The sequence below is a fragment of the Chelmon rostratus genome, chromosome 22, assembly GCF_017976325.1.
Source record: "Chelmon rostratus isolate fCheRos1 chromosome 22, fCheRos1.pri, whole genome shotgun sequence".
Taxonomy (NCBI): domain Eukaryota; kingdom Metazoa; phylum Chordata; class Actinopteri; order Chaetodontiformes; family Chaetodontidae; genus Chelmon; species Chelmon rostratus.
In genome coordinates, this window is record NC_055679.1 from 11,370,054 (window position 1) to 11,384,946 (window position 14,893).

The following is a 14,893-nucleotide window of genomic DNA, read 5'->3' on the forward strand; positions in this document are numbered from 1 at the left end:
CTGTTACTCTATAAATCCAACTGTGTTGCAACAGAGTTACCTCAGCTGGTGAGATCAAACGCTTCTGTCGAACCTCGGCGCTGTCGCTCTACTTTTTTGATTCAGTGGCGCATAAACTTAAACAATAGAGTTGAATCTACGGGTTAATGAGGGCACATAAATTAAGGTGACCTCAAAGAATTGAAAAAAGTGCTTTGCGTCGAACCACATCGGCTCACAACTTCAGTTAAAAGCTGCACTCGGAGGGAAAAAATAAAGAGAGGCCGCTCTAAATAGGTGAGGTCAGTGATTTGAGAGGCTGAACAGCCAGTCAGAAAGACTTTTCTGCCTGCGCTGCTGATCCAACATGCTCAACTGGCCAAATAGTCGCTGATATAGGCAGACTGGTACCAACTTGCTATGCACACGGAAAAAAACTACAGCCATAGACACTCAATAATTTCCAAATGGCGCCCAATGACTGCTGGCTTGGAGAGTTATGGCCTATAACTGGGGTTTGAGACTTCAGGTGGATCTTTTTTTAACAGGGATATGGCCTTACCAGTTCCTGTTCCTGCAATCAAAGGTCACCACGCCATTTTCATCTGGAATCCACTGGATCCCTAGAGAGAGGGAGAGACAAAGGCAGAGAGGTTTAGCGAAAGCTGATGCTCAGATGGTGCTTGGCTGATAGATGGATGAACAAATGGACGCATGGATGGATAGTGACAGGTTGTCAAACGAGGGAGAGATGGATGAGGTGGCAGATGAGTAAAACAAGCTGTGTCACAAATCCTCCGCTAATTACTATATCACCAGCGAGAATTCACCAGCAGACACACTGCAGCTGAGACTGAGTCATCACTTTGACAGACAGTTTCCTGCACCGTCAGTTGCTGTGTAAGTACGCCATTTGGCTCGCATGGCTGGATGTTCGTCCACAGCTCCGTCCATGTTGTCTAAATGCTGTGCCGACGCAGGAGAGATGCGCAACCGCAGATGCACGCTCCTGTCCCGAATGCAGGCCACTCTGGTGTGCATACACACCTGGGTACAGCCTGAAGAAGCCTGTGGAGCTGCCAAAGTACTGCCAGGTGAGGGTCGGATCTTTCTGGAAGTTATCAATGAACACTTCATTCAGAGCCTCGGACATGTAGGCCCCATTCAGAATATCCGGATCTGTAGAAAGAGAGGAAGAAGGAAACAGATGCTCGACTGGCACTCAGGTGCATCGTACAGTATGTGCGTGTGTTTGTGCTTCTGTACCTCTGTTGTACACGTTAGTGGGGACTTGTATGTTACTCTGTTGCGTGTTCACTGGTAGTTTATTGAAGTGTTCATTCGTTTCCAGAGGGAATTCTCCTCCCAGCGGCACTGGATTCCCGTCCTCATCCACCGTGTTAATCAACAAGGAGTTATAGTAGTCAAACTAGACAGAACAGTGAAGAATGGTGAGATCATTTGGTAATAGACAACTGCAGCTATACTGTAATTTTCCACGTGGTTGACCTGTAAAAACCTCAGTTAATTTTGCATATCTAATAATAAAAGTCTTGTATGCTTCATAATTTTTAACATAGTTATGGCTATGATGCTGATGTATCTTGCTGCACATAAAGTACAGTTAGATAAGCTCAAAAGCCATAAACTGTGCACAAAGGTGTATGTTCTTATATTAAAGCATATTGTCACATACCTCCATTGTTTCATTGTACTCGTGGTAAAGGTCAGCATCCTCTGCTGCTTCTGCCAACCTCTGTGATAAAATACAGCAGGTTAATGATACACTCAGACTAAAAGCTAATTAAAGCATGCAATTAAATCTCTTTCAACAAGATCATGGGTGCCAAAGAGTAGGCGGGTTAGCAGTAAATGTGCTTTTGCTTTTGCAGAATGTGTCATTGTTACCTTCACAGATTTCATCTTCCTCCCGAGCATCTCCTCCATCTCCTCAGCAAACTTTTTTACCAGCTCCTCCCCGTCCACCTCCTCTATCTTCACCACACCCTCGACATCCTTGTATTTCTTCAGAACAGACACATCGGTAAAAAGGTTTTCATTCGGTACGTCAATAAAACAAAAAAAGAGTTTCGTGATAATAATGTATTGGACTACTGCTTAATGTCGCTAAGACACTGTGAAAAAGGACAAACACAAAGCCACACTCAAAACCATGGAAGAGAGATCCTGGTATTATACATTACACACACACATTTACAGTTTGCTTTACAGATGGGGGTCAAGCCCTGCTTCATCCCCTCCCCAGACCCCCTCTCTAATCTGCAATATGACAGAGTGGTGCCACAAGAAAACCCTCCCCTGACTGACATCTGTGCATGCTTCAATGACAGCCCCGCGCTTTGAAGCGGTTTCATGAAACATGTTTGTAATTCGCTTGTCGTTTACATCGTTAAAGTGGCCACTGAAGGCATCAAAAAGAGCCCTGGATCACAATGATGAATCAACAATGAAATATACAATATACATTTGTTCACTGTGCTGCTGAATAAAAGCAGCTACATGAATTAATCTAAGGGATCGTGTGCTGTCCGTGGATTTAAAGGTTCATTTCCTGCACTGGTGATAAAAGCACAGGTTGTGACGGCAGATGACTGATATCCAGCAAACATTTGTTCTGGTGATGGGCTCATTTTCTGTCACCTTCATTAAGATAATTGCCCACCTTTAAAACTGTGATATGGAATTCGTTGAGAAAATAGGCTGTGAAATGCCCTTTCGGAGACAAATTTGGCAACCTTTTGACCTAAACATAAATTCTGACAACCTAGAAAACTGGTGGGGAAAGAACCAAATGCCCAATTTGTCATGCAGAGTAAGATATATATTTTTTTCCTTTCGCAGATGATGCTTTTCAATTTCCTTTACAGTAGCAGGGAAAGCCTGAATTAGGCAGATAAGAAAGACAAACAGATATAAGCTGATATAAATGGTTGCAAATAACCATAAAAACCCTTTCCAGCAAAAGTAAAGCTCCAGCAACGTTTTATTATCTTCAGACACTCAGCGTCCTGCTCCGTTTACTCAGGCAAGAAGACGGAGTCAGTAAACGCTCCACAGATAACGAGAAAGCCATTGATTAGACAGAGGTGGGTGATTAATGGCTTCGTGTTGCAGAGGTGAAACTACTGCACTGGGTGCTTTTTACACATCACTGCCTAGACAAAAAGATGAAGTGCACAACTAGGAGGAATAAACCTTTATTTGACAACACTGCTATTTCTGGGACTGTTCCTACAGCAACTGGTCAACAACAATGTCGTTTCCCGCTACTGTTTGCTTGATCAAGTTGGTCGGTATTTTGCGCCCTGCGTGGTGCTTACTGTGGGAAATTGTTCCAACCAGCTAAACTTTGAGGTTACGTGAGGTTAATCCAGCCTACAATCCAGGCACAAACAACAAACGACATGCACTGTTTTGTTTGCTGGGAAGGAATCTTTGGAAGTTGCTTTCATGCGCTATAGAGGGAGAGGGTCAGTAGGTGCATGGCTGTGTGAACGCACAGTTTGTGTGTGTGTGTGTGTGTGTGTGCATGTGTGTGTGGCAGATGGTGAATGGGCCTGCTAGGGATTCTACAGGGTGGCATGCAGAGGAAAACCACACATCTTAATTGCTAAAACACACACACACACACACACACACACACACAGAAACATAGCATAACCTCCTTTGGAGTCTCGATAATAAGAAAATGAACACAATTCAGTTCAAGGGCATCAGTACATCAACATGACATTCACTGTATGTGTCAGTTAAGATAACGGGTTTAAAAGCAAAAAAATAACAATAAAAAAGTACCTTTTCTAGTAAAAGTAAAAGTTGTGTGTGTGTGTGTGCGTGCATGATGCGTGTGAGTACGTGTGTTTGAAATAAGTGTGTCATCACATTGGTCTCTGGGCCATGTGCAGATGTTTTACAGCAACTGTATGCCAGCCAGTCGCGTTCCTATTGGCTAACGGAGCAGAGGGGACTGGGAGGGGATACTGACCCCGCCCGTCTCGGTCTGATGTGGTGATGTCATGTGCTCTATATCTCACTGTCTTCATTACAGTAAAATACATGTCTCTGCTATCTCACTCCTTGTCTTTGTCTTTTCTGTTTGCCAGCAGACACATTTTGGCTGTGGATATGATGAGAAAATGAGTGTCATCTGCCATCAGTGTGAACACAATATGTTGCATCTTAATCCACGTCAAAACACACAAAATTGAGAGCCTTAGGAAAATATTTGAATGCTATGTATATATGTGTGTGTCTGCAGCCTTTTTTAGCATGTGCATGTGCATCCTCCTGTCTGTCCAACGGCATGCGTGTGTGTTTGTTCTCGGTGTTTATGTGTCACCTTCTGCAGCAGTTTAGCTCCAGAGTATCTGGCGGACAGGGAAGATAGCTGGTTGCCAAAGGACTCTGCCCACTGCTGCACCCTGGACACGAGGAAAACAAGATCAGTGACAGGTAATCAAAGCTGTTTTCAATATTTGTGCAATTAATTAAAAGGCAAGGCAGGTTTATTTGTATTGCACATTTAAATAAGGCATTTCAAAGTGCTTTACATTAGGAATATACGCCATACGGCCATTACGACAGGGTACCACCTCATAATACAGGCCATTAATAAGAACATATTTTAGGTTGCCAGGTTGTGAAAAATTCATCATTTCTATTAGGTGGTAATGCTGATAATTCATTAATTAATCCAGCCCTTTTCCAGAAGGTAAGTGGTCACAAGATCCAATCAGTGGAAGGTCTTATCAACTGCTTAGAAGTGATCTATAAAACATTACTAAATTATTTGTCAGCCATTATTAAAACCATTAGTTCTGTAACTTACAAAAGCTTTATAGGTGTTGCTTATTAGACAGAGGTATCAACTAAATGAATGACATTTTGGCTCATAAGTTTGCTCATTACAGACTGGTAGAATCGCTATGTAGGCTTTCTGTGTTACACAAGTTGCAGTGAAAGCTGGGAAAAGTTAAAATGCATTGAAATAACCTGAATAAATGCACTCTGAGGACTCCATTAACAATAATTTAGAATATTTTCAGACTGAAATAATTTAATTGACTGCCATAAGTAGCAGTAAAGTAAAGCGCCAGACTTCCCTCAAGTTGAACACAGTGCTCTGAGAAAATGAATGAATGTCTAATTTGTCTTCTAAATCATCTTCTGTCTAGATTATTTCACTTAGTCTACCTGAAAAACAAGGGATAATTAGACTGTCTGTATTGAAGGTGACCACAGACGTATGCGGCCAATCATGTTAAGAGGTTACCCAGCATTCACCAATATGAGATTAAAACAGATTACTGTTCAGGTGACAGTAAAAGCGGACAGTGTGCCAGTTCAAGGGGTTACGCTGTGCTCAATAACATGCAGTAATTCTACAAATCCTCCATGTGAATGCAGCCAAGGTAAGGTAACAGAGGTTAGAGAGTAGACAGGATGTGACAGATGGCTCAACCTATGGGGAGTCAGCCAGATCACCGCGAGTTAGCAGGCGGGGTCGTCGCGGCAAGCCTGCCAGCCTCGGCCCTGAAGACCGGCTGATGATTTGTTGACTTGTTGATATGTTTATTCTGAAATATGAGCGTGGGTTCATTCTGAAATGTGAGGAGAGTGTTATGCTGTAAAATATCCCTCTGTTGTTCAGGGCTGTCAAAGGCTCTCCTGACTGTTGCCTTGAAATGAGTCAGATCACTGTAAACTGCTTTCAGGCAGTGTCAAGAAAATGTTTTGACAGATAAATGAGGAATTCATTCATTTAGATTATTAAATAACTTAGTGCCGTGCATCTAAATCTGTAATGCTGTTGCTGTGGGCTAAAGCACTGCTATGCAGGCCAAACAAGGTGAGATTAAGACGGAGCCTTAGGCAGGCCAAACTTGGGTCAAACCAAGGTTATAATAGTTTGGACGCCTTTTCTGGGAGGAGTGTTGGGGTGTTAGACAGGCAGAAAAAAAAATGTTGTTTCTCAAAAAATGTGTCCTTGCTGCTGCCTTCTTATTGTCAGTTATCTGTTTGCCTCATGGCAGCAGAACGATGTTCCATCTGAGGCTAAAGATTTGACCTTCCTGGCCTGAAACATTCTGGTCATGGCCCGCTAACTTCCAGAGCCAGAGGGGCCCTGCTGCCAAATCTTCCCCAGGCAGAGTGAAGCACTTTGGGCTCAGTGACCTGTGTTGGCCCACTGAACTCTGCCGTCCCTGGAGCTCTAATCTCCCTCAGTCACACCAGCCTGCCAAGTGACAGCACACACACTCTGTGAGCTTCAGAAGTACAAAACTTACAAATACACACTATATATATCGGAAAAAGGCTTAATCAGCCATTGCTGTTAGGGTTTTGGCTGATAAATCTATTGGATTGACCAAACTGTTACGGTGATAATAACAGCATCCAGTTCGCACAAGTCTACTGACAAAATGCTGTGTATTTCTCTCTCCTTCGAAACCCCCCCTACTTTAACACACACAAACACACAGTTAATGGGCTACTGTGGGCTGACAGCACTATATCGATTTGTTAGTGTTTTTAGTCAGCAGGAGGTTTGAAAACTGTTCAGGGAAAAGAGCCTCGTCTGGCTTCTGGAGAGCAAACAAACACAGCGTCTCATTCCCAAAAGAAATATAAATATAAATGAATGCCGGTGTGTGAAAAAACACAAAAACTAATAAAGCATTATGAGTTATTGTAAGTCCCTCGTGTAAAAGCCATCTTTGTTTTATGAAATGTTGAGTGGTTAATTTCCCATTAGCACACAAGTCTTTATACAGTAAAAGGCGAGGCATGGAAACACCACAGTATGTAGCAGAATGAAATATGAGGATTAACGTGGAAATATAATCAATACATGTAGGAATCAATAAAGGATTGGGGGAAGATATGAAAAAGGACAGTATATAGAAGACAAAAAATAAAATACGATTGTATGTAATACTATAGAACAATTTTGATCAATACCAAACAAAGATTACAAATTGTGTTTTTCTATCAAGCAGTCTGGCAAAATAAAGAACTGTGTCACAATAAAAAGATATAAAGTTCCTGTGAGTACGATTAAAAGCACATTTGGCTTTTGTTTTTTGTTTCTTTTTGTTTTGTTTTTTTGCCATTGTCTTTGTTCGATGTTAATAAAGCTTTAACTGGAAAAAAAAACACTAATTATAGTCAAGATACGTGCTGTGAGCTTTGACTGCACTGGATCAGCTGACAGAGTCAACAGCCATGCAAGCAGCTCTGTGAGGGTCTCCGTGGGCACACTGATGAGCTATATGTTAACATTAACATGCTAACACACTAGCAATGTTAACATTTTGCTGATGTTTAGCTTGTGTAATGTTTGCCACCATCCAAGTTTGGCATGCTAATTAGCACAAAACACAAAAAGTACAGCTGAGGCTCATGGGAATGTCATTATTTTTGCAGGTATTTGATATTTAATTTGCACATTAGTCTTAAATTGAAGAATTAGTGGAGCAAAGAAAAACATAAATAATAAATCAGAAACATAGTCATCACCATATCTTTTTTTTTAAGTTTTTTGATTTTCTGTACAGTTGTTACAGTATTTCTAATGTCAGCGTATTATCCAAATGTATACGTCAGCTTCACCATATTTGGCTGTAGAGAGGTCGTAGGATAGTTTGGCACTCAGCTCTACCCCACCGGTGCCCATATGGCCCATATGTATCTGCGTGGAGTCACCAGCCAAAATAGAAAGAACACTATTGACTCATCCACCTGACACGTGGCGGCGAGAAGGGCAACGCTGCATGTGGACTTGCCAGGGTGTCCACAGGGAAATGACCCGCTACAACAGTTGATGTAATGTCTTAATAAAGCGCTATGTATGTGGTCATCTAAGTTGCCCTCCCACAAAAATGGTAGCATGTTGTGCCTCACTGCAAGTGAGGATGCAATCATATGACACAAGAGAATAAAATTATACCATCCAATCAGATGAATGCAAGGGAAGGGTTTGCAGATTTTGATTTATTTCACCCGTTAAATGCAGTATATTGTAGTGCTGAATGTGCAGGTGCAGATAAAGTGAAGGAGAGGTTTTATGGAGCGAAAAATGTGCAAATTTGTCCCCATAAAAACTACATGATGTGCATTTATGCCTGCACTGAACACATGTGAAAAATATATATTTTTATTACTTTCAGTATATATAAAGCTTTTACACTGACATCAGATCCTGGTCCTCCTGACGGTTCAGTCCCTGGGGGTAAAAAGGCAGCGTCAGGATTTTCTAGTGCAAGTGTAACTCACGTTTCTGGTGAGATCTTCATCTGGCCATCGACCATCAGGCACAGCGAGCTGGAGAGGATAATCCACAGCTGCATCATCAGCCTGCCCCTGCGCGGCCCACTTCTGTCCGATTTACTGGCATTCCCAGCGTTTCCCCAGCTCCGGTGGTTCATCCCTGCAGCTGCTGCGATCTGCAGTCAGTCCGGCAATTGTTGCGCGCTGGCTCCAAGAGAAAAGGATGAGATTGGGACAGAGCAAAGTGAGATTAGAAGTGCTCAGGTCACAGTGCAAACACGGAGAGAGGGGAGCGTTGAAGGTGCAATGAACTCGCTGGCAACTGTCATAGCACTGGGAGTAAACCCCTGATAATGGCTGGAATACAATCTGTGAAGGCTTTAGAATGCACAGAACAACGTGAAAGGATGACGGCTTGTTTAAAGTGCTGAAATTTCACAGAGCAAGTCAAGAATCTTTTTGCCTTGCAGAGGAGTGATAAGAGCATCAGCCTGCAACACAAAACAGATGTGTTGCAGCTCTCCATGACATGTTTACTACAAAGTTCAACCATCAAAAGTAAAGGACCTTGTAAGCTGATGTAGATAAGTTGTTAGCTAACTTATTCATCCAGCAGCTATACAGCAATCAAAGCATTATTTTGGAGTCATGCGTCTGGCTATCTGGTGAATGTAAGTCCGGTATTTACTCTCTTTTAGCTCTCTGGGCTCCATCACCCATCAGCTGCTAAATGCTTTGCTGTGTTCACCAGCTAGCTGCTGGTCAGATGATGTGTATTAGGTTTTTAGAGGCTAAAAGCTATGCTATGATAGTGGTGAGAGTGCCAAAACAGTGAGGTTTTAACCAAAACAATGTGCTGAAAGAAGCTAAAAGGCTCCATAGAGCCGAATGAGCTAATTCACTGCATGTTCGTCACTATGAGCAAGCAGTGTGTGTGATCCACTGTTAATATAAAGATGTTGATTCCAACCGCTTCAAACTTGGGCATCATTTTTGTACTACAAGTGCTAATTTTCACATTTGAGGAGAAATCTAACACACACGGGAGCTCAGATGCACTTTTTGTCAACTTGCCTGGTAATCGTTACAGAAATGTACAGCTCCAAAACCGCAGTTTTCTCAAAGGCATTCATGCATTGCTCAACTCTTGAGACTCTCCAGAGACTTTAAGAGAGACAGACTTTGTGGCCGAATGGTCTAAAATGCATGAGGATCCATGGAGACACGTGGAGAGTGTGTGACAGTCCGAGGCCTGCCCTGGAAAAGCCCGAGTCCGACGTCCGACAGCAGAGAAAGTATGTCATCCTAAAAGGAGTCACAGAGTTCTCAGAACGACGCAGAGGAGCCGCAGCCTTTGAGTGGAAAGACTTAAGAGCCGCTTTTCCTGGGAGATTGAATCAATCCCATGCGCTATCCAGTTATGCAGGACGCTAATTTAAAAGAAACACAAGCTGGTGGCTCAAAGTGGGTTGCAGGAAGATTAAAATACTTCCCCAAATCATAGACAGAATGGTACTGAAGATTACTCACAACGTCATGTGGTCAAAGCTTTAAAACCGTTTCAGACATGGGTCTGGAAAGAAGGTTCAAACAAATAAAAAGTGAGTGACTGATGATTTGATGTCAGCTCAGCTGGTTGCCCCGGCGTACAATGGAGTCTAGAAAGCTCTTGTCTCCGGTGTCAAAGGTCACTTCTGAGCACCAGGAGTCCCATCGCAGTCTCGCCATATTCCCGCACCTCTTAATCCTGTTCCTGCTCCTCCCATCATCCACTCCTCTCCTCCATGCTCGCTCTCTTGGATCTACAGGATGCCAGGGGACGAAAGAAAAGGAGGGCGATGGAAGACTTGGGTCGTCCCGGTGAAACTTCTCGTCACACGAGTTCTGTCCTTTGCATCCGGCAGCGGAGGATCCCCACACTGAACACACACATATTCCCAGTTTTCTTTTTCTGCCGTCTCTTTTCCTGAATGAGTCCTCTCAGCTGACCTCACCAAACCAAAATCAGGCAGCGCTGGGACACAAATACGCTACCGGATGGAGAGTTAGATGGATGGAGGGAGGGATAGTGGGACTTCCTCTCGCTCTCTCTCTCTCTGGCCGGCGTATCTCTTCCTGCTCTCCAGCACCAGTTTATACCATAATCCAGGCAGGATTAAACCCCTCCTCCCTCCCTCCATCCCTCCTTTTCTCTCTCCATCCCTCTCTCTCTCTATCTCTCTCACCCACATCAACAAACACCATCTCCCTCCAACTCTTATCTTTTCTCCTTTGACCTACTGTCTTTCTAGTCCTGCTTTTCTTTCCAGTTTTGTTTCTCTCCCTCTGTTTTCCCCCTTAATCTTTCTCATCATGCTCTCTCTCACCTGCCATTTCTCTCACTTCTATGCTTGTCCTCTCATCTTCCTCTGTGTGTCTGCTTTTACTGAGGAAGAGGACAAATGCAAGAAAAGGTGGCAAGAATGAACTGAAGTAATGTGCCATGGGGGAGGAAGGGGAGGAGGAAAAAGACAAGAGAGGGGGAGAGAGGCGAAAAAGAAGGAAAGAGAAGAGAAAGGTAAAAATGGGAGAAAAATGGGGAAAAATAGGAAGAAGAGAGGAAAAGAAAGAAAAGAGTCCTGCTGGGATGGTCGCAGTTGTGTTGGAAGGGAGTCGTGATTTGTGAGGGAGGACACGCTTGACTGACACAAGCTCATAATATAAACACACTGTGACACCTAGTGGACTCTCATTGCTTCACACGCATGCACGTGTGCACGCACACACACACGAACAGCGGACTGCAACATCGATCTATCAACTCTGCAAATGTGTGTCATGCTGCATAGCCAATAAGTTACTGCATGTTTAAAAGCTCTCATTTTTAGTTACTTCTCCAAATCATTCAGATAAAAGTATAAAATGCATTCACAATTACCCAGTTTCAGTGTTCTGTGTGCTTGTTCTGCCTGCACAGCACTTGCACAAATCTGGGATAAATATTTGCAGTGTATTGATTTTGTTTGTCTTTTTTGACTTTCTGATGCTGCTCCTGCTTCGTGAGAGTGAAATTGTCTGGTAGCATTTACTCATCAGGCCGCATGGCTTCTTCCACTGCATATGTCCTCTTCACCCCATTTCTTACCTCATTCAGTCATTCTAAACTTTTCCAACTGAAGAACATTCAAACCAGAGCTTGCACAGCGCATGTGGACCAAAGCTTTTAAAAGATCCAAACTGGCAAATAGTCAGTGTATAATACATTACGGATTGTACAATAAACATAAAGCAGCTTTTGGGATGCATATTTTTCTCTTATTGTAAGCTCCTTTTGACAAAAGACTAAACAGATTGAATGCAATGTAAAGTCATTATCAGCCATGCTAATAGTGACATTCTGTATTTTACGCTACAGGCAAAATTGAGCTGTTTTTGGCCCATTCGTAAGAACACAGTAACGGCTTTTTATTCTGGTGTGTAATAAACAGCCACCCGCGTGGCTACACACACTCTTGCTCATGTTTACAGCTGTGGACGGATTGTTGAAACAAGTAATCTTGTGTTTATTGCTCCGTATGAGGGCTGCAGAGGAGACATGACGCTGAAATGACGTCTAGCGCTCAAATGGCCTGTCTGCTGCCGGGACCATTAAGCTACATTTAACTAAATACCAGGGACACACAGTCAGACACACATGCACACACAAACACACACACACACGCAGCCATGCGCTCACATACACACACATAAAAACACAGCCACGCAGTGTGAGGTATAAAACGTGCACAGCTAAAACTCATAAACACACGCAGCAAAACATCTGCTCGTGCTGTTATGGAAATTAAAATGAAACAATCTGACACATGCACGTGCGCACACACACACGCACACACACACACAGTAACAACACTGCAGTGAATGCAGAAAGGGTCCAATTAATAGCACAAACTGTCAAGAGACTGACTGTGATGTAGTGACACGGACGCACACACACACATGTATGCACAGAATACATATGTATGTATGCATGCATGCACATGCACACACACACGCACACACACACATACACACTAGTAGTGTGGAACAGCTGTGGGACTCCTCCTCCCCCACTGACCCAGATCACTGATGCTGGGGATGAACGGTCAGTCCCCCCTCCCCCTCACATGGATGAACTCTATACTATTAGCAAAAGATGGAGCTTCATGCCAAATATACCCTGAGTGCAGAACTCTGACAATAACTAAGTTCAGCCACCAGCCTTTAAAACCTCCAGCTGAAAGACTGTTGAGATTAATAGTGCTGCTTGTGAGAGCTCCATGATGGACGGACTGCCTGCACACTGAGCTTCCCTGGACGTCCTGTCTCATGCATGCAGGGGTTGTGAAAATGAAGAATTAAGTTAAGTTGTTAAAAAAAAGAAAAGAAAAAGTGCAACAACAATCAAAGATTAGTTGAAATAAAGTTGAAATAAAGTTGAAATAAACCAGAATTGCCCTTCAAGCCTGGTCTGGTTGCCGCTCGGTAGAAATCGGCTTTTAAGCACCTTTAGATTGCAGTAAATGAGTTTGTTCTACTCAGCAGGGGCGCACCACCCCTGCAAAAAACAGACAGTTTAACACAGTAACATAGTTCTGCAGAAACGCTCTCCAAAACTGCCAGAAGTGTGTTTACTCTATTTTATTTTCATTTACAGCTTTTCTTTTACCATATTTTACTTCAAATTAATGTATTTTCCCAGTACAGTCATTTTTGCAAAGTGCAATAATACACTAATTGCAAAAACACCCAAATAATTTTATACCACCTTTATCTTAATTGTCCATTTAATGAGGTCTCTAAGCTTATCACCTAAATACGTATATGAATGTGTTAAACTACAATTATCCTCAAACACCATCAAGCGCCACTGTAGCAAACTCTGAGCAGCATCACTCACCTGTGCCCCTGCAGTGCTTAATTATGGTTCCACTTGTCTTGTCTTGGGGTGTAGGAGGCTGAAAAACATAAAAAAACAAGACAACTCTTGAATGAACAGATTAGAAGCCATAAAAAAAGACACAAAACCAACAGTTAGAAAAACATTATTACTCTGTAAATTGGTTTCGTCTGATTCATCAGCTCTTGGATTTCCAAAGAGGAACCGGTTCACGCAGGTGACATCCATTTGAGAGTACGGTGGCAGCAAAAGTGGTTCGCACTCCCTGCACAAACTGAAGACCCCGCCTCTCTGGGCATGGACACACACGCACATCAACAAACACACACCAGAAGTCATTGATTAGTCTAAGCTGGGGCTAATAGTCAGCTCTTACTTTTAGCTCCATCAGCTAAACCAACAGTCTGGAACCTCCTGGTCTCAGAGGAAAAAACGTGTGTGTGATATTCCTGAAAAAACAGATTTCAAAGGTTGAAAATATTATAAGTATGCAATGGATGCAGCACTCCTAACAGCATATTTTGTGTAGCAGGTTTTTTGTGTGTTGGATTCTGTTTCGGGGTGTCAGGCATCTGCTCCTGTAAAAGCTATTTATAATGCTAATTCCCACAGTGGGGAAAAAAAAGTTGAGTGTTTCATTCAGAGATTTACACCTTGTCACTGTTAATCTGAAGGAACAAGCTGTATGTATGCATGGGGCAAACAGTGAGTGACAGGTCATTATCATCATGGTCCAGAGAGTCTGCAGTCGCCACGAGAGACCAGCTGATGACTTCATCTGAGGGGCCATTTTTTTAAAAATCAGCCAATAAGTCAATGAATCAGTCGGTTATTATGTGAGTTCTTGTCGTTCCTTCAGAGCCAGCACGTGGAATTGTAGCACTGTGAATAAAACCCAAAGCTGCGTTCAACATCTCTGATGCTGTGAAAGTAATTTGTGTGCATTGTTTTAGGTTAGGCTGTGTAGACGGTGTTAGCATTTATTTTGGATGTTGTTATCGCACATGCATGTTTCATGTCTTTTATTATGCTTTTTTTATTTCATATCTTTTATTATATATATGTGTTTCACCTGGTCCAAGAGAAATTTCCCCTTGAGGACAGTGAGAAAGTAGATTTTTTTTTATAATGCTATCAGATTTAAAGCAACTACATGATTGTGATTGACCAATATCAAAACAGAGGTTAAAAGTAAATAAGAGTTCAAAGAAAATCTCACCGCAAGTCCATTTTTATAGCTGTGCAGGCACAAGATGTTTCCTGAGCGTAAAGGCTGCTGGGTCGCCTGCACTCTCCTCTTCAGTCCTTGTACAAATTAGACTCCCCTGCTCAGTCAGATTAACACCTTTGTGTCAGCAGCGCTGCGTTATTGGCTTGTGTTGTGTGCTCAGGGAAGCGCGACAAACACAGGGTTTAATATTGGAAAAAACTTATGTTGTATAAAGTCTATTAGAGTTAATTGGGCAAGGTCTCTCAATACTGCTGGGTGTGTAAAAAGCACTTGATTAATCACTGTAGACATTGTGTTAGGCCATTGATTGTGGCAATCATGTGACATTAAAGCAATAACGAGCGTACCTTCGCAGTGATTGTTGTTACCTGAGGCTGGATCAATCTTGAATAATAACAACAATAATAATCATAATACCAGTCAGGCATGCAGCTCTGCAGAGACAACAACAAAATAAAAGAAGACAGTAAGCAACAGAG

General features: G+C 42.6%; 1 protein-coding gene across 1 annotated transcript in view; it reads right to left on the reverse strand.

Annotated features, from left to right (window-relative positions):
• cacna2d4a (calcium channel, voltage-dependent, alpha 2/delta subunit 4a) overlaps positions 1-8,395 on the reverse strand; it is an 82,436-nt gene extending 74,041 nt beyond the window's left edge. Inside the window, exons 1-7 of the mRNA XM_041963602.1 lie at positions 8,275-8,395; positions 4,340-4,421; positions 1,888-2,004; positions 1,676-1,735; positions 1,246-1,408; positions 1,027-1,158; positions 542-602 (exon numbers count right to left, since the gene is read on the reverse strand). Of these exons, the coding sequence (XP_041819536.1) occupies positions 542-602; positions 1,027-1,158; positions 1,246-1,408; positions 1,676-1,735; positions 1,888-2,004; positions 4,340-4,421; positions 8,275-8,351 (692 nt within the window). The 5' untranslated portion in view covers positions 8,352-8,395. The remainder of the gene's footprint in view (positions 1-541; positions 603-1,026; positions 1,159-1,245; positions 1,409-1,675; positions 1,736-1,887; positions 2,005-4,339; positions 4,422-8,274) is intronic.
• Positions 8,396-14,893: the final 6,498 nt, after the last annotated feature.